General features: G+C 36.9%; 1 protein-coding gene across 1 annotated transcript; it reads left to right on the top strand.

The window, feature by feature from the left end:
• Nucleotides 1-317: 317 nt before the first annotated feature.
• Prl3a1 (prolactin family 3, subfamily a, member 1) lies at nt 318-17,489 on the top strand. The gene is made up of 5 exons (NM_025896.2): nt 318-504; nt 10,901-11,076; nt 13,201-13,308; nt 15,924-16,103; nt 16,859-17,489. Exons 1-5 carry the CDS (start codon nt 474-476, stop codon nt 17,045-17,047), a joined length of 684 nt encoding a protein of 227 aa, NP_080172.1. The 5' UTR covers nt 318-473; the 3' UTR covers nt 17,048-17,489.
• Nucleotides 17,490-26,943: the final 9,454 nt, after the last annotated feature.

Consider the following 26,943-nt stretch of genomic DNA (forward strand, 5'->3'; position numbering starts at 1 on the left):
CCAAGAATGATTAACTATGACAGCAATGTGGTGGTCCAATTTTGCAAAAGAATCATATGTATTTATGATATTTGAAAACTAAGTGAACATTGCAGAAGACGTGACAGAAAGACCATAAGACCATGAACTAAGGAAAAATTATTAAGTAACAAGTATGCATCTCCTGCTAGACAAGACGATGAGTCATCTCAGAACAGACGATTTACAAAATAATTTGAATGATAGAAATACTAAGACCAGAAGCAAAATAATACTTGGAGACATAGGGTATGGTAACACCGAAGAGGATATAAATACTCATTGACACAGAGAATGGCACTCTTACATAGATATTAGTTGCTTCCCTCTGCCTTTCAGCTGTTTGCCCTTTGGACCTATCTGCATATACAAGATATAAAAGTTTAGTTAAGATAGAATTTAGGTGAAGCAGCTTTCCAGATTTGCTAAGGACACTGGTGAACAACTTCTCAGAGATGCAGCCAGTTTTGAGTCAACCATGTTCCTGTAAGTATCCTTTCAATCATGTTTCTCTAAGTAAGATTTATCAATGCATTTTCTTACTAGAATGGGTTTGGTTATTACACATGTTTATTGCTGTCATTGGTGCTCTGTCTGTACTGAATTGACACTTGTTCATGCCTCACATACAGACAGACACCAAGCATGAGAGAACAGATAACTTTTTAGAATGTAATTGTACAACAGTGTTTGAGGACAATGACTTTCATTGAGAATTCTCCCTCTGATAGAGAAACATGAATATATCTAGAGACATTTTATGTGGTCTTAATTTACATGAGTGTAAAAGGGGTAATTTTACACAAATCTAATGGAAAATATTGTTGAACACCATTTAAACAAGATATTATCCAACTCAATTGGCTAGCTTGCTAAATTTAGACATATGTTATGTAGAACACAAGGTTCATTGATCCAATTGTCTAAATTGTCCATAAGGTAGAAGCCTAGATAGACCTCTTGGTTTCTGTGTTTCTAATACATATATTTTATCACTTCAATGAACCTGAAAAAAATGTTCAGTTATAAAGAGTAATGTAATAATAAAAGATTTGTGTCTTTAACCAAGTCAATTAAAATTAAGTATGATAACAATAAGTGAAGTAGGCTTGTGTTAACAAATACCTTGTCTTTGTATAGATCATATATTCATAAAAAATGAACTGATGGCAACCAGAAATTTATTTTATGAAATGGAGATGGAGTTCTCTGCTGATTTAATTTACCTTACACTGTAACCACCTCTGAAAAACATGCAGTATCAAATTAACTTTATACTTTTGAGATTATATTTATAACATTCCATTTTGCCTGTTATTCTCTTTAATTCCTTTCATAAACTCTATTGTTCTTCTTGAAATATGTGGTCCTCTTTTTCATGCATACATGTATGTGTAAATACATATATATTACTGTCTTAGTCAGGGTTTCAATTCCTGCACAAACATCATGACCAAGAAGCATTTGGGGGAGGAAAGGGTTTATTCAGCTTACACTTGTCACATTTCTGTTGATCACCAAATGTTGCAGGACTGGAACTCAAGCAGGTCAGGAAGCAAGAGTTGATGCAGAGGCCATGGATGGATGTTACTTACTGGCTTGCTTCTCCTGGCTTGCTCAGCCTGCTCTCTTATAGAATCCAAGACTACCAGCCCAGAGATGGTACCACCCATAAGGGGCCTTTCTCCCTGATCACTAATTGAGAAAATACCTTACAGCTGGATCTCCTGAAGGCATTTCCCCAACTGAAGCTTTTTTCTCTGTGATAACTCCAGCCTGTATCAAGTTTAAAAAACTAGCCAGTACAATTACTAAAAAGTAACCAACTCAGTTTACATATTGTTACTGGTATTTTAGGTTTGAGAGCTGGTAATTTGGTATTGGATTACTGATCAAGGTACTTAGCTTCTTGGGAAGACTATTTCTCTTCTCAGATTTCTCGGTTTTCTATGACTGTTTGTATAGAGATGACCTAATTTCTTATTTGTAACATGATTTAGAAAAATTAATTAATATAATAAAATTATCTATTATCTTAATTCTGTAGCTAAAATATTTCCCATCAAATTGGACACTATATATATTTTGGACTATTTCAAGATTTAGAATATTGATACGTAGCTATTTTTCCAGGCAATAATACTAGCACTTGCCTAGTTATATGTTGGATAAATGTTTGTTCCATTTGTGAAAGATTGCATAAAAATTGAGTCCCAGCCCTTCCGCTCCACTCGAGCACCGGGGTGCCTTGCCAACGGATTCGCCCGACACCCGCAAGGGCCCACACAGGATTCCTCACGGGATCCTAAGACCTCTGATGAGTGGAACACAGCATCTGCCCCAATCCAATCGCACGGAACCTGAGACTGCAGTAACTAGGGAAGCAGAGGACCCGGGCCTGACCTGGGACACAAGTCCCTTCCACTCCACTCGAGCACTGGGGTGCCTTGCCAGCAGAGTCTTCCGATACCCGCAAGGGCCCACACAAGATTCCCCACGGGATCCTAAGACCTCTGGTGAGTGGAACACAACTTCTGCCAGGAAGCAGGTTCGAACACCAGATATCTGGGTACCTTCCCTGCAAGAAGAGAGCTTGCCTGCAGAGAATACTCTGCCCAATGAAACTAAGGAGAGAGCTAGCCTCCCAGGTCTGCTTATAGAGGCTAATAGAGTCACCTGAGGAACAAGCTCTAACCAGAGACAACTATAACAGCTAGCTTCAGAGATTACCAGATGGCGAAAGGCAAACATAAGAATCCTCCTAACAGAAATCAAGACCACTCACCATCATCAGAACACAGCACTCCCACCCCACCTAGTCCTGGGCACCCCAACACAACCGAAAATCTAGACCCAGATTTAAAAACATTTCTCATGATGATGGTAGAGGACATCAAGAAGGACTTTCATAACTCACTTAAAGAAATACAGGAGAGCACTGCTAAAGAGTTGCAGGCCCTTAAAAAAAAGCAGGAAATCACAACCAAACAGGTAGAAGTCCTTAAAGAAAAACAGGAAAACACATCCAAACAGGTGATGGAAATGAACAAAACCATACTAGAACTAAAAAGAAAGTAGACACAATAAAGAAAACCCAAAGTGAGGCAACACTGGAGATAGAAACCCTAGGAAAGAAATCTGGAACCATAGATGCGAGCATCAGCAACAGAATACAAGAAATGGAAGAGAGAATCTCAGGTGCATAAGATTCCATAGAAAACATCGGCACAACAATCAAAGAAAATACAAAATGCAAAAGGATCCTAACTCAAAACATCCAGGAGATCCAGGACACAATGAGAAGACTAAACCTACGGATAATAGGAGTAGATGAGAATGAAGATTTTCAACTTAAAGGGCCAGCAAACATCTTCAACAAAATAATAGAAGAAAACTTCCCAAACATAAAGAAAGAGATGCCCATGATCATACAAGAAGCCTACAGAACTCCAAATAGACTGGACCAGAAAAGAAATTCCTCCCGACACATAATAATCAGAACAACAAATGCACTAAATAAAGATAGAATATTAAAAGCAGTAAGGGAGAAAGGTCAAGTAACATATAAAGGCAGGCCTATCAGAATTACACCAGACTTTTCACAACAGACTATGAAAGCCAGAAGAGCCTGGACAGATGTTATACAGACACTAAGTGAACACAAATGCCAGCCCAGGCTACTATACCCGGCCAAACTCTCAATTAGCATAGATGGAGATACCAAAGTATTCCACAACAAAACCAAATTCACACATTATCTTTCCACGAATCCAGCCCTTCAAAGGATAATAACAGAAAAGAAGCAATACAAGGACGGAAATCACGCCCTAGAACAAGCAAGAAAGTAATCCCTCAACAAACCAAAAAAGACAGCCACAAGAACAGAATACCAACTCTAACAACAAAAATAAAAGGAAGTAACAATTACTTTTCCTTAATATCTCTCAATATCAATGGACTCAATTCCCCAATAAAAAGAAATAGACTAACATACTGGCTACACAAACAGGACCCAACATTCTGCTGCTTACAGGAAACCCATCTCAGGGAAAAAGACAGACACTACCTCAGAGTGAAAGGCTGGAAAACAATTTTCCAAGCAAATGGTCTGAAGAAACAAGCTGGAGTAGCCATTCTAATATCGGATAAAATCGACTTCCAACCCAAAGTTATCAAAAAAGACAAGGAGGGATACTTCATACTCATCAAAGGTAAAATCCTCCAAGAGGAACTCTCAGTTCTGAATATCTACGTTCCAAATGCAAGAGCAGCCACATTCATTAAAGACACTTTAGTAAAGCACACATTGCACCTCACACAATAATAGAGGGAGACTTCAACACAATACTTTCATCAATGGACAGATCGTGGAAACAGAAACCAAAAAGGGACACAGTGAAACTAACAGAAGTTATGAAACAAATGGACCTGACAGATATCTACAGAACATTTTATCCTAAAACAAAAGGATATACCTTCTTCTCAGCACCTCACGGGACCTTCTCCAAAATTGACCATATAATTGGTCACAAAACAGGCCTCAACAGATACAAAAATATTGAAATTGTCCCATGTATCCTATCAGACCAACATGGCCTAAGGCTGATCTTCAATAACAACATAAATAATGGAAAATCAACATTCACGTGGAAACTGAACAACACTTTTCTCAATGATACCTTGGTCAAGGAAGGAATAAAGAAAGAAATTAAAGACTTTTTAGAGTTTAATGAAAATGAAGCCACAACATACCCAAACCTATGGGACACAATGAAAGCATTTCTAAGAGGGAAACTCATAGCTCTGAGTGCCTCCAAGAAGAAATGGGAGAGAGCACATACTAGCAGCTTGACAACACATCTAAAAGCTCTAGAAAAAAAGGAAGCAAATTCACCCAAGAGGAGTAGACGGCAGGAAATAATCAAACTCAGGGGTGAAATCGACCAAGTGGAAACAAGAAGAACTATTCAAAGAATTAACCAAACGAGGAGTTGGTTCTTTCAGAAAATCAACAAGATAGATAAACCCTTAGCTAGAATCACTAGAGGGCACAGGGACAAAATCCTAATTAACAAAATCAGAAATGAAAAGGGAGACATAACAACAGATCCTGAAGAAATCCAAAACACCATCAGATCCTTCTACAAAAGACTATACTCAAAAAAACTGGAAAACCTGGACAAAATGGACAAATTTCTGGACAGATACCAGGTACCAAAGTTGAATCAGGATCAAGTTCACCATCTAAACAGTCCCATATCCCCTAAAGAAATAGAAGCAGTTATTAATATTCTCCCAGCCAAAAATATCCCAGGACAAGACGGGTTTAATGCAGAGTTCTATCAGACCTTAAAAGAAGATCTAATTCCAGTTCTGCACAAACTATTACAAAAAATAGAAGTAGAAGGTACTCTAGCCAACTCATTTTATGAAGCCACAATTACTCTGATACCTAAACCACAGAAAGATCCAACAAAGATAGAGAACTTCAGAGCAATTTCTCTTATGAATATCGATGCAAAAATCCTCAATAAAAGTCTCACTAACCGAATCCAAGAACACATTAAAGCAATCATCCATCCTGACCAAGTAGGTTTTATTCCAGGGATGCAGGGATGGTTTAATATACGAAAAAACATCATTGTAATCCATTATATAAACAAACTCTAAGACAAAAACCACATGATCATCTTGTTAGATGCAGAAAAAGCATTTGACAAGATCCAACACCCATTCATGATAAAAGTTTTGGAAAGATCAGGAATTCAAGGCCCATACCTAAACATGATAAAAGCAATCTATAGCAAACCAGTAGCCAACATCAAAGTAAATGGAGAGAAGCTGGAAGCAATCCCACTAAAATCAGGGACTAGACAAGGCTGCCCACTTTCTCCCTACCCTTTCAACATAGTACCTGAAGTATTAGCCAGAGCAATTAGACAACAAAAGGAGATCAAGGGGATACAAATTGGAAAAGAGGAAGTCAAAATATCACTTTTTGCAGATGATATGATAGTATATATAAGTGACCCTAAAAACTCCACAAGAGAACTCATAAACCTGATAAACAGCTTCGGTGAAGTAGCTGGATATAAAATTAACTCAAACAAGTCAATGGCCTTTCTCTACACAAAGAATAAACAGGCTGAGAAAGAAATTTGGGAAACAACACCCTTCTCAATAGTCACAAATAATATATAATATCTTGGCGTGAATCTAACTAAGAAAGTGAAAGATCTGTATGATAAAAACTTCAAGTCTCTGAAGAAAGAAATTAAAGAAGATCTCAGAAGATGGAAAGATCTCCCATGCTAATGGATTGGCAGGATCAACATTGTAAAAATGGCTATCTTGCCAAATGCAATCTACAGATTCAATGCAATCCCCATCAAAATTCCAACTCAATTCTTCAACGAATTAGAAGGAGGAATCTGCAAATTCATCTAGAATAACAAAAAACCTAGGATAGCAAAAACTCTTCTCAAGGATAAAAGAACCTCTGGTGGAATCACCATGCCTGACCTAAAGCTTTACTACTGAGCAATTGTGATAAAAACTGCATGGTACTGGTATATTGACAGACAAGTAGACCAATGGAATAGAATTGAAGACCCAGAAATGAACCCACACACCTATGGTCACTTGATCTTCGACAAGGGAGCTAAAACCATCCAGTGGAAGAAAGACAGCATTTTCAACAATTGGTGCTGGCACAACTGGTTGTTATCATGTAGAAGAATGCGAATCGATCCATACTTATCTCCTTGTACTAAGGTCAAATCTAAGTGGATCAAGGAGCTTCACATAAAACCAGAGACACTGAAACTTATAGAGGAGAAAGTGGGGAAAAGCCTTGAAGATATGGGCACAGGGGAAAAATTCCTGAATAGAACAGCAATGGCTTGTGCTGTAAGATCAAGAATTGGCAAATGGGACCTCATGAAACTCCAAAGCTTCTGCAAGGCAAAAGACACCGTCAATAAGACAAAAAGACCACCAACAGATTGGGAAAGGATCTTTACCTATCCTAAATCAAATAGGGGACTAATATCCAACATATATAAAGAACTCAAGAAGGTGGACTTCAGAAAATCAAATAACCCCATTAAAAAATGGGGCTCAGAACTCAACAAAGAATTCACACCTGAGGAATACCGAATGGCAGAGAAGCACCTGAAAAAATGTTCAACATCCTTAATCATCAGGGAAATGCAAATCAAAACAACCCTGAGATTCCACCTCACACCAGTCAGAATGGCTAAGATCAAAAATTCAGGTGACAGCAGATGCTGGCGTGGATGTGGAGAAAGAGGAACACTCCTCCATTGTTGGTGGGATTGCAGGCTTATACAACCACTCTGGAAATCAGTCTGGCGGTTCCTCAGAAAATTGGACATAGTACTACCGGAGGATCCAGCAATACCTCTCCTGGGCATATATCCAGAAGATGCCCCAACTGGTAAGAAGGACACATGCTCCACTATGTTCATAGCAGCCTTATTTATAATAGCCAGAAGCTGGAAAGAACCCAGATGCCCCTCAACAGAGGAATGGACACAGAAAATGTGGTACATCTACACAATGGAGTACTACTCAGCTATTAAAAAGAATGAATTTATGAAATTCCTAGCCAAATGGATGGACCTGGAGGGCATCATCCTGAGTGAGGTAACACATTCACAAAGGAACTCACACAATATGTACTCACTGATAAGTGGATATTAGCCCAAAACCTAGGATACCCAAGATATAAGATACAATTTGCTAAACACATGAAACTCAAGAAGAATGAAGACTGAAGTGTGGACACTATGCCCCTCCTTAGAAGTGGGAACAAAACACCCATGGAAGGAGTTACAGAGACAAAGTTTGGTGCTGAGATGAAAGGATGGACCATGTAGTGACTGCCACATCCAGGGATCCACCCCATAATCAGCTTCCAAGAGCTGACACCATTGCATACACTAGCAAGATTTTGCTGAAAGGACCCAGATGTAGCTGTCTCTTGTGAGACTATGCTGGGCCCTAGCAAATACAGAAGTGGATGCTCACAGTCAGCTAATGGAAGGATCACAGGGCTCCCAATGGAGGAGCTAGAGAAAGTACCCAAGGAGCTAAAGGGTCCTGCAACCCTAAAGGTGGAACAACATTATGAACTAACCAGTACCCCGGAGCTCTTGACTCTAGCTGCATATGTATCAAAAGATGGCCTAGTCGGCCATCACTGGAAAGAGAGGCCCATTGGACACGCAAACTGTATATGCCCCAGTACAGGGGAACGCCAGGGCCAAAAAAAAAAAAAAAAAAAAAAAAAAAATGGGAATGAGTGGGTAGGGAAGTAGGGAAGTGGGGGGGGAGGGTATGGGGGACTTTTGGGATAGCATTGGAAATGTAATTGAGGAAAATATGTAATAAAAATAAATAAATAAATAAATAAATAAATAAATAAATAAAAAAGAAAAAAGAAAAAAATCTTTAAGCTTAAAAAAAAAATTGAGTCCCAGTAAAATATGCTTTGTGTTTTAGAAATATTTTAGGACTGTCAGACATGTTCAAAAAAATAGGAGAAAGAAGATCACAACAATTGTTTTGCAATACCAAATCATCAGCCATAAAAACATACACACACACACACACACACACACAGACACACACACACACACACACATATATATATATATATATATATATCCAACATGTACGTGATTATAATTAATTAAAAATCAAAAATTGGCTGTGAATTTAAAAGAGAAAGTAGGGGTATATTGGGTCTCAAAAATTAACAGGAAAGGGAAAATAAGATAATTATATATTATTCCAAAAAAATAAAAGAAGTATTTTCTTTAAAAAAGCAGTTCTTGATGAAGGAAGTATGTATGATCTGTTGTTGTTTGTTGTTTGCAGTAATATTTAAATAATACCCAATTTAGACATTCTCTTTTCTTATTTTTTTCATGTATTAATGCTCAAATGAACGGGAATGTTTCTGAAATTTTACCAACACTATCGGTTAACAGTCTAAAGATTACTTGGGAACAAAACACCTATGGAAGGAGTTACAGAGACAAAATTTGGAGCTCAGATGAAAGGATGGACCATCTAGAGACTGCCATATCCAGGGATCCATCCCATAATCAGCCTCCAAACGTAGACACCATTGCATACACTAGCAAGATTTTGCTGAAAGGACCCTGATATAGCTGTCTCTTGTGAGGCTATTCGTGGGCCTAGTAAACACAGAAGTTGATGCTCACAGTCAGCTATTTGATGGATCACATGGCCCCCAATGGAGGAGCTAGAGAAAGTATCCAAGGAGCTTTAGGGATCTGCAACCCTATAGGTGGAACAACAATATGAACTAACCAGTAGCCCTTGGAACTCATGTCTCTAGCTGCATATGTAGCAGAAGAAGGCCTAGTCAGCCATCAGTGCAAACTTTATATGTCTCAGGGGAACGCCAGGGCCAAGAAGTGGGAGTGGGTGGGTAGGGGAGTGGGGGGGAGGGCATGGGGGACTTTTGCGATAGCATTGGAAATGTAAATGAAGAAAATGCCTAATTAAAAAATTTTTTAAAAAAGATTACTTACTGTGTTAATGAAGTGCATATTTTAACATAGACTGCATTAAAACAATTTTAATTCATCCAGTTTAATAAACATTTGAATGTTTGTATTCTAATTATAAAATATAGTATATAGTTTTTAAAAAACAGATATTAACATGGCACTTACATGTTTCAATCTTCATCTTTTTTGTTTTTTTTTTAATTTTTGTTTTATTTATTTATTTATTCATTTATTTAGAGACAGGGTTTCTTTGTATAGCCCTGGCTGTCCTGGAACTCACTTTGTAGACCAGGCTGGTCTCAAACTCTGAAGTCTGCTTGCCTCTGCCTCTCAAGTGCTAGGATTAAAGTCAATCTTCTCGACTGTACCTCTTGGAGTTCTATCTATGACTATCCCTGAGCCAACAAATTGATGAAATCATCACTGATCATTTCAAAATATTTAAATGTAACTGTTTTACAGAGCAGGAAAAATAGATAATGTGAAGTGTCCTAGGGTTTCTGTGATGATGTGATCAAGGGTAATGAAAAGCAGTGTTGTTCCTTGTAGTTAAAGAGATTGATCTTGTCTGTCAAGATTTTGGTTTATGGAATTCTCTGCTCCACAGATACATAGTGGAAGACCACAGGTGTCCACTATGTGACTAGATGGAGTGACAAGTCTGTGATGCTGTTGTATTGACTCTCTCCGTAGTTATGATAGGACTGTAGGGACACAATTTCATGTTTCAACCTCATACAGCCAATAGAGTTTGATAAAATTTAAAAGATCCAGTGCACTCACAGATCTTTTAGAGTAAAGTTTAGAGTAAAATACATCAAATGTTTGATAAAATAGCCAAAACACAAGAAAATCATTGTGAGCTGGCAACTGCAGGCTGTGACATCATACTTATGACCAGACTCTCTTCATCCTCAATACCAATAATCCAACAATCATGTGTTTATTCTCATCAGGAATGAAGATGATGGAAATATATCTATGTTCATTGTGACATCAATTATTACAATTCTAGCATTAGATATTTACTTTAAAATATTATAAATTCCTGGAGAATTTATTAATGTAAGTTCCAATTTTTTATAAAGTTAAACTGTACTTCAAGAACAAGTCAACGATGTGGAAAATCAACGAACTCTCAAACTATGTATGGGAAGAAATTTAAATACCACCTGCATTTTTATAGTGGACTACTTCAGATATACAGAAACAAACCATACAGCACAAGAACTCCAGAACAGAGCTTGCTAGGCAGGTTAACGCTTGCAACTTTGTTTGAATGAATCATCTGCGTGTGATTTTTCTCTTCATCACAGGGATGTTTCAGGTGCTGCTAGTGTCAAACCTTCTCCTGTGGGAGAATGTGTATTCCATGCCCATGTGCTTTGACATGGAAGGATACAATGAAATAACCATTGAAGAACTCTTTGACAGTGCTATTTTCATGGCTCAGTACATCTCAAACCTCACCACACAAATGTCTGAGGAGTTTGTAAGTACTTCATTTCCATCTGGTTTCTTCTCTAATGAGCCCTTCAGAAATTCTACAGATTAAACCAGAAAATATCATGGAAAAACCTTCATAGGGTTTCCAAAAGCTACCAAATATTAAAAAATGGTATAGAGAGGATGGGGAATTCCATAAAATCTCAAAGATTTGTAAAAATTACAATGGCTTTAAATAATTGCTTAAATAAATGTTTTGTAATATTTGTTATATTTTTGTAAAAAGTTACTATCTTTAAACTTGAATTTATGACATTAAGTCTTAAAAGTGAGGCTAGAGAAGAACTCTGACGTGCTGGTCTTGTACGGAGGGCCTGTTTTCTATGATTAGCCTGCACTTAGCAGATATTGAGTATAACACTGTGGAGGAAAAAGAAATGAACTATTCTGACAGTGTGTATAAAAGAAACATCAAAAAGCTGTTTAGTTAGCACCAAGGGTTGAAACTGGCTGTCTATAGATTTCTATTGACAAATTTTCAATGACACAGGGAGAGATGGTTTAGAATTGAAATATGTTCTCTTCCTAGTGGAGACCCAGGGTCTGATCAGAGTCACTCAATGTGAGGAAAACAGAGATGACTGCAACACAAAATTGGGAGTCTTGAGAATATATCTAGAGATTTGTTAGGAATATAAATCACCATTGTCTTTACACTAACTACTGTTTATTTCAGTCTACATTCATTCACAATCTTTCAACTTCATAATATCCCTGTTATAAAGAGCGAATCACACAAATATGATTCCTTCAAATGAGGTCACAAGAGTTAAACTGTCTGGGATACCCTACCTGTTCTATTACAGAATTTGTTCCTGTATAGCTGTAGTGGGGAATAAAATTTTTCCACTGTGAATATGCAGGTAATGGTTACATTGCCATAACACATAGTGTGAGAGATGGGTGACTTTCTGTATTTTTGGTATTTACAAATTCAATGATTATTTGTAGTAAGTAATACACATCTTCAGTTGATAATATAGAGACATTAAATAATACTCTTAATTGTTCACTTATTATTTCTTAAATGTTTTCTTGAAAACATTCCTAGATAATTTTATTTTAGTTAAAATATAATTATATCATTGCCCCTTTCCTTTCCTTCCTTTACCCTCCCCATGTTTGTTCCACTTAATTATCCCCCAAAACCCAAATTAATGGCTTTTAATGTTATGATCATGGTTGTGATATATATATATATATACATATATATATATATATATATATATATATACAATGTTGTATATTTAATATATTTAAATATACATGAATATATACATTTAAATATAAATAAAAATCATATATATAATTATATATGAATATATATATTTCTTGATTACATTTAATCTTGCTTTGCTGTCCTGTAATTAAGTAAACAACTCATGGTTTCATCTTAGGGATGTCTACTTCTTCTATTAGTAGTCAGGAGTTCTCTGTCCAAGGTTAGAAGCCCCTGAGATACCAACACTTTAGTTTTTAGCATGTCTGTTGATGTTACTGTTGTTCAAGTATAAATAAGACAGCTATTTTTGTGGTATCATGTGTATAACTACCCTGTCATTTCTAGGAGACACAATATCACCAAATACTTCCAAATTTCTTTGGCTATTGCAATCTATCTGTATCCTCATTGTGTTGTTCTCTCAGTTTTAGAATTAATTCTGACCACACCATCACAATTGACTTGTAAGTTTATCATCAACTTGATATGGTCATATTAAAAACTCAGAGGTAATTTGTGAGTTGTAATTTCACAATACATATATAAAACAAATATATCTACTGATACTAACTGTGGCAAATAGATTCATAGATATGAATACATTGTTCTATATCATTTAGTTCATGTTATAAGTAAGACACTTAGGACCCTTAGTGATTTGGACGGATAGTTTTGTAAATGAAATTTACATATCTAAAGGGAAGAAACTGTAAGTAGATTTTGCTTGCTTAATTATTCAATTTTTATGTAATTCTTATTTTTATAAACTGTGTATATATATGTGTAATTATTATAATTACTTATATATATATACACTTATGTAATTATTATAAGTATGCGTATTTAATTTTGAAATGCCAGTAAGTTGAAATGTTTTATTATTTCTAGGATGCAAATTTTGTTCATAGCCTTGGGTACAAAGCAAGGAACTCCAGCAACTGCCACACCACTTCACTTGCTACTCCTGCAAGCACTGAACAAATTCAACAGACACAAGTAAATCTTCATTCCTGGTTGTCACCAAAATAACTGAAGAAACAAATAAGGTTTACTGTGCTGTAGGTTATTACAGCTGCATTATAGGAGTGGTCATAGCATATCCCACAATAATATGCAGAAGAATGAACAGTCAAAAACAATAACATGATATTGTCACTATATTATAAGTTAAAATTAATGCTAGTTCAGACTGTAGTAAATTTTTATTAGATATTTTATTCATTTATATTTCATATGCTATCCCCAAAGCCCCCTATACCCTCTTCCTGCCCTGCTACCCAACCCACCCACTCCTGTTTTCTGGCCGTGTCATTCCCCTGTACTGTAGACAAATTTTAAGTGATCCACAATAAGAATAATTTTTCCTCTTTCTTTCTTCCTTCCTTCCTTCCTTCCTTCCTTCCTTCCTTCCTTCCTTCCTTCCTTCTTTTTTTTTAACAGTGCCATGCTTGTAGGATTGTACTTAGTGTAATCTAAAATGAACATTCATGAGTGAATATGCATTCATTCACACATATATAAGAGATGCAAATACAATTGCATCTATTATTTAAAAAAAAAAAGGCATCTCCACTCACAGTACATTTTTTTAACTGACCAGTATGTCATTTCTTTTTTGAGATACTGTACTATATGATTTCTGTTTGCATTTTCATTACATGTACATCCCTCCCTGACTGGTCTGCCTTCTTTTCTGCTACAGTTGAAAATCAGCTAAAGAAGACCCTGGGCTCGTACAGTACCACGTGCCTTAGACTAACTTTTGTTTTGATGGGGCTACATATCTTAGCAGCTCTAATGTATAATTGTTGTCTATGTACTGTGACTTGCTGTCAGAACAAATTTCAGTATAATTCAAACTAAACTTAGTATGTGTACATACAAATATATAATTTGTTTTCTATTATTTAATTAGTAGTATCTATCACCTAGATAGAAACTATCCCCATTTAAAAAATGCAATTATAACGAAGAAAGAAGAGGAGGAAACAGAAAATATTTTCTTAAAGCTAGACATTTCAAATTGGCATTGATGCATTTAATCCTCCCAAAGTCCTCGAACAAATATATCACTAGGAAAATTATGATGAAAACCATCAAAGGATTACATAAAAATTATTACATTACATGCATGGTGGGCAATAATGTGAATCTGTGCTTCATTCACCTCAGGATATAATTATTAATCATCATGTCACAGTGCTCACAGCAACCTGTTCTGCTATCACAATTTGGTCTACTTTTCTTTTTTGTTGTTGTTGTTTCATTTTTGTTGTTTTATTGTTGTTGTTTTTTTTTTGTTTGTTTTGCCTTATTTTGTTTTTGTTGTTGTTTTTTAATAATTTTTATTAGATATTTTCTTTAGTTTACATTTCAAATGAAAGTTCCCTGTACCCTTCCCCCTCCATGCTCCCCTAACCACCCACTCCCACTTCTTGGCCCTGGTGTTCCCCTGTACTGGGGCATATAAAGTTTGCAAGACCAAGGGGCCTCTCTTTCCACTGATGGCCGACTAGGCCATCTTCTGATACATATGCAGCTAGAAACATGAGCTCTGGGGGTACTGGTTAGTTCATATTGTTGTTCCACCTATCATGTTGCAGACCACTTCAGTTCCTTGGGTACTTTCTCTACCTCCTATATTGGGGGCCCTGTGTTCCATCCAACAGATGACTGTGAGCATCCACTTCTGTGTTTGCCAAGCACTGGCATAGCCTCACAAGAGACAGCTATATCAGGGTCCTTTCAGCGAAATCTTGCTGGCATATGCAATAGTGTCTGCGATTGGTGGCTGATTATGGATGGATCCCCTGTTCTTTACACGTATATACTAGAGTGTTTATTTGGATTCCTCTCTATGGTCCAATTTAATTACCACTACAGTTGCTAAGAGACAACACAGCAAGTATCTTAAATTGGAGAGGAATATTCTGTATGATCTTGGTAATGAGTGTACACTCTCAATGAGGAAAGATATTTGTGTTTTTAGAGTCCAATGAGTTTTGTATAAATGTTAAAGGGAATGCTATACCACTGTTCTTTTAGTGGATATGCCCATAAATGTATTTCTCTACCAAAGACCAGGGAAAGAAAGTAATGTCAACCTTTAAAAGTCAATGGATGTGTTTGTTTCTTTATTGTTCATTAATATCATAGAATAATATAAAAACAACATGTGACTATTAGTGAATAATTTGATTTTTTGATATGAAAATGATTTGGCCCATTTGACACTGATAATACTAGTGTCTTTTTATATGAATTAAGTCTTGTGGACACCTACCAAGGGTCAGCAAACCTTTAATTTCTTATGAACAAGAGAAATAACCAAGTAGAAAAGATCACATGTGGACAGCATGATAGAATGTAGATGAAAAACAAAATATAATCAATTTGGTCTCAGAAAAATATTATCTAATTTCTTTTGTTTTAGCAATCTGTAGTTCTCTGAATTACAATTTTCATTTTTATAATGTGTGATGTATCAAAACATTTTTCATATATTCATTAAAACTAGATATTATAGTTAATCATGATTATGCAAACACCACGTGTATCTACTTTGGTGTATTTCACTTATTTTAACTTGATTTTCAATGATCATTGATTAGTCAGATGTCCTTCTGAAGATGGTGATCAGTATTTCACGAGCCTGGTACCACCCTCTGAAACAACTTGTGCGTGCATTGGCTACTCTTGAAGGAGCCTGCAAGACCATACTGTTGAAAGTCATAGAAGTGAAGGAAACAAACCAAGAAATTCTAGGAGAACTCAAGGCAATCCTTATCAGGGTGAGTGCTTCTTCATAGCTTCTTTGTTTCCTTTTATCATGAAAGAGGTGTTTTGTTGTAATGAGAAATGAATCTAGAGATACACAATTCAACATAGTTAAGTTTAGGCTTCGAACATATTCACAGCTTTGACAGTAGAAAATTGTTGGCAACTCCAACATTTTCTAAGGTTTCCAGTGAGAAATTTATACACCGGAAATCTCAAAACACAATAGGTCTGATATTCACTTAGTCAGTGCCTTGATTTTGACTGAAAATTTTTATTCTTAAAATTTCTCCAAACTTTTGTTCAAAATTCTAAGGAATATGGTCTGGGACTGGGGAAATGTAGTAGTCTATAAGAGCCCTCCTTGTAAGCATGAATGGCTGATTTCACTTCCTTGAATCTATATCAAAAATTGGAAATGGTGGCTTATGATTTGTTTTTATTTTTACTTTTTATTTATTTTTCCATTAATTAACTCACCTATTCATTTAACATCCTGTTTGTTTCCCATAGTCGGGAGTCAGAAATATAAAAATCCCTGGTGAAGGAAGAGAAACTATGTCCAAAGAAAATTTAAAAACAGCAGAGACACAAAAAATCTAAAAACTCTATCCCAGTTGACCTCTCACCTTCAAATATATGTGTACACATGCATACACACATGGACATTCATGTACAACCCCCCCACACACACACACGCGTGCGCGCGCACACACAGAAGGCATAAAAACTGACTACTACAAATAATACAAGGTTTTCTGGTGATTAGGTTCATCCTGGAGCTGAAGAAAATGTCTATGCTGCTTGGATGGGACTGGCAGATGTGAAGTCTGCTGATGACAATACCCGCTACTTTGCTCTTAGTAACATTCTCCACTGCCTAGACAGTGACACTAACAAAGTTGCCACTTATCTTGAAGCTCTCAAGTGCCGAATTATCCATCACAACAACTGCTAAGCACATCCAGCTACTACTAGGTTGGTCCTTGGTTATCCAGATCATCAATGCTTTATTTCTTTGATTTTTATCTTTTGCATGCACATATATAATGAATTGCTTCTTTAAAAAAAACATATTCTTCAAAAATGAAATGTTTGTAGGACTCCTAAGAGCGAAAGTGCATGTGTGAATGGGGGTGTGTATCTCTGTTTTGCCTGCTCATGGGACCCTTTTTCCTCTTACTGAGTTGTACCATCAATCCTTGGTATGAGAGTTTATGCCTAGACTTATTGTTATGCTATTAGTACACCTGGGAGGTCTACCTTTCTCTGAAGGGAAACAGAGGTGCAGTGGATCAGGGTGGGAGAAGAAGGAGGTGAGGGAGGAACTTTGTATAATGGAGAAGGGGGAATCTGTGGTCAGGAGGTTTTGTAGGAGAGAAGAATAAAAAGTCATATCCAAAATAAAAACTTGTCATATATTCCATTATACATTTAATATAAAATTTATCTATAGTATTGTGATATTCCTGTGAAAACTTTCCAAACTTAGTGGTTTGCTTTGACAATAAGACACTTGTTACCTTACTATAGGACAAAAGATCAAGATGGGTGAAGTTCCAGGCAACGCAAAATATCATGGTTAATCAGTAAATCCAATTTACCAAGAAGATAGAAATTTGGAGATAGGCTTTGAGAGCAAATGACTCTGTACAAGCAGTTTTCAATCTAATGAAAAGCAATACAAAAACTGTACATGTGCAGTCTTCCTAAATATCATAAATTTTAAACCTTTCAGATCCCTATTAGGATTCAAGTATGAACTGTCTCCACATTTCTACAATAACTGTCTTCAACCACACTCCTCCGTAGCACCATCTCAGACAGATTCCACATGTTCAGGTCACAACGGTGCTGACAATTCTTCTCATGCTCAAATTATCTCAGACTCTCCCTTTCCTTCTGTTATTATGGTCACACAGCAGGGAAGGCAGATCACATCTGTTCTTAGGATGTTTCTGCCTTTCTCCTTGTTCTGCATATCAACACTTGTAGCTTTTTCAGAATTCAAACACGAGAGCAAATGAAAAATAGTGGCACAGAATTTTTATAAGTAAATTATATTACTAACTATGGTTGAAGTTGCATTCTGTTGAGAATCAGGTACTTCTTTTGGGGTCACCACAAGAACAAAAAGTAAGGAAAATTCTGGGAGTTTCAACTGAACCTGTGAAACAAGTTTTTATGAATATGCATACTACCTTATTAAAGTTAATATAGCAGATGAAGCTACAGAAGGCACAAAATGTTTCAAAGAGAACAAGATAACTGAAGTTATCTAGATTTGAGCATGAGTTATGACTTTTTGATGCAGTAATGAAGGTCTGATAAAATTCAAGTCAACAAAATAGGAAGGGCATTGATCTAGAATGCTTTTATATTATATGCAATACAGGTAGGATGACAAAGATTTAGAGAAAAATCACAGAGCTCTTTAAACAAATATGTGATAACTCACTTTTGTATGCATTACGGTTATAATGGGAAAATTCTAGTAAGAAGTAGTTTTACATTATGTAGGATGACTTATAGTATTTGGATAGTATTTATTCTATAAGGAAGTGGAAAATTGAAAACAATGTCATAGAAACTGAGAAGTAAAAGTATTAACTTTATTTGAAGGTTGGTAGGCTTGGAAGGCTGATAGGAAACAAAAGGGTGAGGCTTGATAATATATTTATAGTTTCATTGACATGCATGTGGTAAATCAACAAGCATTCTGGGAAAAGCCAATGAATCATGGGTAATGTATACATGAGGGAATCAGCAGGCTAGGATTCCGCAGAAAGCTGTGACAGGGCTTTGTGTATTAAAGGGATGGGGGAACCTGGAACTAGATGAAAAAAATAGATGTAAAAATCCACATCAAATATATATTTTAGATGAAATAAATTTTTGTCCAATACCTGTGTGTTTGCTTTTCCTGTAATAATTGACTTAGCTGCCTGATATTATTCTTATTCAGTCAAATGGCAAAAGTAAATAAAATTAAATGGTTCTACTAAAGTATTCATGTACCGTAAATAACGAGTCCCATAAACACCATATGCTGGTCAGAGACAATAAGTTCACTCCGTTAACCCACCAAGAAAGAGAATATAAGCTTAACTTAACTGTCTTTCAAATTCTGTCTACTTTCTCATTCTGATTGTCATGATTTGGATATGGAATGCTCCCCAAAGGCTTGCTATCAATTTGTTTCCTAGTGTGTCCCACTCTGTTTCAGCTGTCTTATGGACATGGGATAGAGTTCTATGACAGGGTTTCAAGTGGGAAATTGCCTCAGTTAGAATGGCCTGTAGTCATGTTTGTGGGGGCAACTTTCTTGACATATAATTGCTGTAGGAGGAGCCATTAACATTTTGTTACATTCCTGGGCAGGTGGACACAGACTGTATGAAAAAGCAGTATTCTACAATGGTTATGGCTTTCGTCTCTGTCCAGAGATTACTACCTTTCGTGCTTGCCCTGACTTAGTGATGAGCTGTTACATGGAAGCATGTTCAACTCAACTGTTTCAAGATGATGCTTTGAATCCAATGCTAAGAACCACTCATCTCATTAAATTATCCTAAGTCAAATAGAAATAGTACAAATTAAAGGAACAAAAGAGGAAATCCTTCAATACGATCTTATAATCAGTTATTCTAGTTACAATAGCTTTAGATAGTTATTTGCCAACACCATTTTTATACATGCCAAGAAAGGGAAGAAAATTCTATCATAACCTTTTAAAACTACCCAAAATCATTTTTCTGATAATCACTAATATTCACTAGATCACAAAGCATATAAGTCACTCTGTGTGAGCTCTTATTGACCACTGAACCAACATATCCTACAGTTTTACACATATATTTTTTTACATATTAAAATATTAAAGTTTTTGAAAATATATTATTTTCTTCCTCTCTTTCCCTTCCTTACCATTCCCCCACTTAGCTGTCCTTTAATTTCATGCCCTGTATTTTTAAATTTCTGATCCATGACATGTTATTTCTTTAATTGCTGTTTTACACACACACACACACACACACACACACACAATTCTTAGTCTATGTAATGTCACTTGTACTTTCACAGGTTCTCTGTTCATGCTTATGAGCAAAGACAAAGACTCCTGATTTTATAAACCTTAGTCTCTGAGAACAAAAACTCAAATTTCAACACAATAACTTTGTGATGTTCTCTCCATTTAATTTGATGTTGGCTATCAGATTGCTGTAAGCTGTCTTTGTTAAGTTTAGGTATGTCTCTTTTATGCCTATTCTCTCCAAGACTTTTATCATGAAGGGGTGTTGGACTTACACAAAGTCTTTTTCAGCATATAATGAAATGATCTTGTGGTTTGCTTATATGGTGGGTTACATTGACTTATATTCATATGTTGAACTATTCCTGCATCTCTCCGATAAAGCCTATTTGATCATGATGGATGTCCTTTTTTGATATGTTCTTGGATTTTTTGAGTATTTTATTTAGTATTTTTGCATCTTTTTGGGAGTGAAATTGATCTGTAATTCTCTATCTTTATTGAATCCGTTTGTGGTTTGTGTACCAGGGTAATATAACTATGGTCTCCTAAAATGAATGTGATAATGTTCCTCTGTTTCTATTTTGTGAAAGATTTTCTGAAGTGTATTAGTGTTGGTTCTTTTTTGTTTTTGTTTTGGGTTTTTTTTTTTTTTTTTTTTTTTTTCGAGACAGGGTTTCTCTGTATAGCCCTGGCTGTCCTGGAACTCACTAAGTAGACCAGACTGGCTTCGAACTCAAAAATCTGCCTGCCTCTGCTTCCCAAGCACTGGGATCAAAGACGTGGGCCACCACTGCCTGGCTATGTTAGCTCTTCTTTGAAAGTTTTATAGAATTCTGTGTTAGAACTATTAGGCTCTGGGCTTTATTGTGCTTGGAAGATTTTAACGATTGCTTCTATTTCCTTAGGACTTATAGATCTATTTAAATTATGTGTTTGATCTTGATTTAATTTTGGTAAGTGGTATCTATTAAGACAGTTATAAATTTCTTTGACATTTTCTAGTTTTTTTTTTTTTTTTTTTTTTTTTTTTTTTGGAGTACAGGTTTTTAAAACACCTCTTAATGATTCTTTGTATTCTCTTGGTGTCTGTTGCTATGCACTCCATTTCTAAATTTGTTAATTTGCATAGATTTCCTATGTCCTTAGTTAGTCTGGGTAAGGGTTTGTCTACCTTGTTGATTTTCTCAAAGAACCAGCACCTTCTTAACTGATTCCTTGTATTGTTTATATTTTATTAATTTTACCCTTCTATTTGATCATTTCCTGCTGCCCCATAAACTTGGGTATGTGTGAGTTCTTCAATGAATTCTAAGTCTTTCCTTTCTTTATGCCTTCTTCATTCATTCAGTAGGGGGCAGGTTAGGTTCTATGAGTTTGAAGGCTTTCTGTGTTATTGTGTTGTTTTTGTTTGTTTGTTTGTTTGTTTTGTTTTGTTTTGTTTTTTGGTTTTTTTGTTCTTTTTTGGTTTTGTTTTTGTTTTTTTGCTTTGTTTGCTTCATTTTGGTTTCTGTTTTTGTTGAAATCCAGCTTTAACCCATGGTGGTCTGAAAGGATGCAGGGGGTTATTTCAATTTTATTGTTACATGTGTTGAGTCTTGCTTTGTGCCAAAGTATGTAGTCAGTTTTGGAGAAAACTAAAAACCCGAGTGAGGTAACTGAAACCCCAAAAAACAACATAGCATGTGCTCTCTCATATGTGAATATTATCTGTTAAGTGAAGGATATTGTGCAGATCCAGAGAGGATATGGAAGAAGGAGGGCTGCGGTAAGGGTAGGGGCATATGGATTTCTCTGGAAAAGGGAAATAGAATATATTTGGGAGATGGACTGGGGTTGGTTTGGATGGAAACATGAGGGAGCAGGAGCCTTAGGGAGGAAAAGAGGGAGAAAGTAATAGGAAAGACAACTGGAATTAGAGCACACCTGTGGGGCAACGGGCTACTCACAGACAGCCTGGTCTTCAGTCGAGATGAGATCTTGAACCACGGTAGGACCTGGTGGTGGTAATTTCCAACTACATGTGATGGAAGGCGTTCACTCATGTCTCCTAGACCCCTGGCTCCTGTCGAAGTTACCTCCCCTTAGCCCCCACAGGAGAGGCATGACTATCAGCACCAAGCATTCCCAAAGGCAAATAAAGTTTCCCCCAAACCCTCTGTCCAAGCCAATAAGAGGTACCTGCTGTCAAACTCTGAATCACCCCCAGAACTCTATATAAATTTATCCATGGTATTAAAGGTATTTGAGAACTATTCCTTTGTCTGGGTCTTTTGTTCCAAGAGTTGTATGTAACACTTGGGAAGAGATCTCCCCTGAAGAGCCAACCAAGGTCCCACTGTACTTCTGCCTGGATAGTCAGCTTTTCATTGGCCCAGCCGAATCTGACTTGGTTCAGAGCGGCTCAGAGTTACTGGAGTTACTGAGAGACCTGGAAGGCAGGGCAGAGACTTTGTCTTCCTGTCTGTACTCGTGCATCCCTTCGCTGGAATCCTTGCACCCAGCCTGGACAGAGATCTCCATGGAAAACTTCTGGTACCCAGACCCACACACACGTGTGGAGAATGTAGAGTCCTAGTGTCGTGGAAACTCCATAGAATCCAAGATAGTGACCCTAGCTAGAAAGTGAATGGCTCTAATAAGCAATGTCTTCTAGTAAAGTGAGATACAAAGCCAAAACTGACTGGCTATCTTGTATAACCAGGAAACTCTCCCAGAAGTGGAACTGGTAGGACTGGTGAGACTGGTTATCAATCCAGTCACAAAACCTTTGACCTATAAACAGTCCTGCCTGCAAGATATGCAGGGGTCATGGTGGCACAGAGCTCATGGGCGTGGCCAAACAATGGTCCATCTTTAGGCCCACAGCACTAGAGGGAGCCTAGGTCTGACACTGGATATCCAGGAACGGGAATCAGGACAGCCCTCCAAAACTTGATGAAACCAAACACAAATTGAAAAAAAAAAAAGTCAATGACATGATTCCTTATGAAATTTTGCTAAACTCATAGATGGGTGCCTAGACAGATTGTCATCAGATACATGTCATCCAGCAATAAATGAATGCATATACAGAGACCCACATAAAATGCTAGGTGGAGCCAATAGAACCCAGGAGGCAGAAGAAGGGGAGGAAAGATTCTTGGACCTAGAAACATTGAAGAGACCAGGAGAACAAGGCTCACAAAATCAGTTAAGCAGGGCTTATAGTGGCTCACATAGACTGAAGCAACAAATATAGAACCTGGAGGAGGGGCTGCATGAGTTTGATACTTGCTTGGGGATCTCCTTCCTGTAACTGGGTTGCCTTGTCTGGCCTCAGTGAGAGAGGATGTGCCTAGCCCTGTAGTATGTGGGGGTTATGGGATGGGGATGAGGAGGGTGGAAGAATAGGGTTGGGGAATTTTATGAGAGGGAGTAATACTTAGCGTGGAGTTACCACTTCTGGGAGGAGAAGGGGGTAATGGGGAAAGGAAGAGAGAGAGAGAGAGAGAGAGAGAGAGAGAGAGAGAGAGAGAGAGAGAGAGAGAGAGAGAGAGAGAGAGAGACTATGAGTAGGGGCTGATTGATAATTGATATTGGGATATAAAGTGAATAAATAAATAAATAAACTAAAATACAAAATAAATATGGAGTCTGTATGGATCTGTGCTAGGCCCTTTGTATTTAAGTTAGGGTTGTATAGTTTGGTGTTCCTGTGGGAATTCCAACAGTGGGAGTTGGGGAAGTATCTCTGCTTTTTTTATTCCCTTTTTTGAATTTTTCAATTTTTTCTTTTATTGGATGTTTTCTTTATTTACATTTCAAGTGATATCCCCTTTCCTCTGCAAACTCCCTAACACAGCCCATCTCCCTCTGCTTCTATGAGGGTATTTCCCCCCACACCTACCCACTCCCACTTCCCTGCCCTGGCATTCCCTTGGGGGCACCAAGACTTCACAGGACCAAGGGTCTCTCCTCTCGTTGATGTCAGACAAGGACATCCTCTGCTACATATGCAGCTAGAGCCATGGATCACTCCATGTATACTCTTTGGTTGATGGTTTAGTCCCTGGAAGCTCTGAAGGGTTTGGTTGGTTGATATCATTGTTCTTCCTATGGAGTTGCAAACCCCTTCAGCTCTTTCAGTCCTTTCTCGAACTTCTCCAATGGGGACTCTGTGCTCTGTCCAATGGTTGGCTGGGAGCATCTGCCTCTGTCATATCCTCTTTTTATTTTATTTCAGGTTCCTGATAGCAAGCCCTTCTTGGCATCCACAATAGTGATGGGTTTTCTGGCAGTATGTGGGATGGATCCCCAGGTGGGGCAGTCTCTGGATGGCCTTTCCTTCAGTTTCTGCTTCAGATTTGTCTCCATATTTTGTTCCCCTTTATAAGAGGAACTGAAGCATGAACTCTTTAGTTTTTCTTCTTCTGAGCTTCATGTATTCTGTGAACTGTATCTTGGGTATTCAGAGCTTTGGGGCTAATATCCACTTATCAGTGAGTGCATACCATGTGTATTGTTTTGTGATTGGGTTACTTCACTCAGGGTGATATTTTCTAGTTCCATCTATTTGCCTAAGAATTTCATGAAATCATTGTTTTTAATGGCTAAGTAGTACTCCATTGTGTTGTACCACATTTTCTGTATCCATTCCTCTGTTGAAGGACATCTGTGTTTCTTTCAGCTTCTTTTAAAGCCATATTTGGTTGATATACCTAGAAACTAACTTCCTTCCTTCCATTTTTTCTTTCCTTTCTCTCTCTCTTTCTTCCTTCCTTTCTTTCTTTTCTCTTCTTTTAGTTTTTTTGGGGGTGAGGAATGGATTTGGGAGAGAGGGTACATGAGAAAAGAACTCAGAGGAATGGAGTAAGAGGATAATACACTCAGTATGTAACATATGGTAGAAGAATTTTTTTAAATAAAATAACTTTTTGAAGCATGTAAATAGGAAATTGAGCTTTAGAAAAGGAAATAGCAACATAATGAAAGAGCTCTAGAGAAAATAGTAATACTGAGTGCCTCTAAAACTCAACTTAGAAATCAACAAGAAAAGTAAGCCACAATTTTCCAGTTAAGTCAAAAATATTAATATCTTGAATCTCACAAATTTTTGCTAATCCAGTAAATATTTTCTCTAATTCATAGTTTTAAAACTGTCTAATTCAGTATGTAAGAAAGTCATGTGGTCTTCAAACTCATCTAAATGTAAATGTTCTGAAAACTGTTTCTTTTCAGTTTACCTGAATTGATTTTATGAAATATCTTCCACTGAACTCCTGAAAATTAAGTTCATTTTATTGAGATTAGTTTTAAGACTTTTAGAGGGCAACAATTAAAGATTTATTTCCAATAAACATTGTAAATGTTCAATATCCAAGCTTTCGTCAGTGCTAAGATCATATAATTTAAATGTATGCTATATACATGTGTAATATGTGTGTGCAGATATGTACAGGGGCGAAACACAGGAACCTATGTGCACATGAAGCCACAAAAGGGTTTTGGGTTTCTTTTTTACTGATCTACATGTTATTCTCTTAAGATAGGGTCTCTTACTGAACCTGGAGTTAACTACTTACCAGTAAAGGCGCTCAGCCAGCAGGACAAGTAATCCTCCTGTCATCGCCATGAGCACCAGTCACAGAGGTAACAGGCATGCACACCTGGATTATTAGGTCAATGCTGGTGGTCAAAGCTAAGGTTCTCATGCTTGCACACTAAACATTCTCATCCAATAAGCCATACTCTCTGACTTTATGTTTCGAAACATAACCATATACACTTATTATGTTATAATATAATAATATGACATTTTGGCTTCACACATAGTATTACTGATTAACTAGATGTTAATTAGACAACTAGCTATCCTAAAAGTTTTTCTTCTCAGAACAACCATGTTTGCCTTCAAAATCTCTAGACCAATGAGTTTTGTATGCACATATACACACATATATCTACATGTTTATGGGCATGTACACATGATATTTGTCTGGCCATCAAATAAAATAACTAACCTTTGGGGATCAAAATCTAAGCTTTTGTATTGCTGCAAGTGGGTGAGAAAGAATTATAGGTGAGCATCTCTCTCCATTTCCATGTAAAAATTTATGAAGGACAAACTAATTATCCATGATTATATCTTTTATTCCTTCAACAACACTTGATCTATTGATAAATTACAATAAAAATTTTACAATAGACTTCTTTCTAAAGGACTGTACATACTAAGATACCCTGAAAATAAACCCATGATGTGTAAAAAATGAGTGACACTTCCAGTGGCTGTCAGCACACAACACCATTTGTTCAGAGAATTAATGAAGACATTCCTCCAGACATATAAAGGAGTGTGAAAATCATTGCTTCTCAAACTACTACCCTAAATTCTTAAATTTGGAAGAAAGAAAACAATTTCACTGCTAAAAAATTTTGTGGGGTCCTGAATACGTTCTTTTTTTTTAATTAGATATTTTCTTTATACACATTCCAAATGCTATCCCGAAAGTTCCCTATACCATCTCTCCGCCCTGCTCCCCTAGCCACCCACTCCCACTTCTTGGCCCTGGCATTCCCCTGTACTGGGGCATATAAAGTTTGCAAAACCAAGGGGCCTCTCTTCCCAGTGATGGCCGACTAGGCCATCTTTTGATACATATGCAGCTAGAGACATGAGCTCTGGGGGTACTGGTTAGTTCATATTGTTATTCCACCTATAGGGTTGCAGACCCCTTCAGCTCCTTGTGTGCTTTCTCTAGCTTCTCCATTGCGGGCCCTGTGTTCCATCTTATAAATAACTGTGAGCATCCACTTCTGTATTTTCCAGGTACTGGCAT

The sequence above is a fragment of the Mus musculus genome, chromosome 13 (genome assembly GCF_000001635.26).
Source record: "Mus musculus strain C57BL/6J chromosome 13, GRCm38.p6 C57BL/6J".
NCBI lineage: Eukaryota > Metazoa > Chordata > Mammalia > Rodentia > Muridae > Mus > Mus musculus.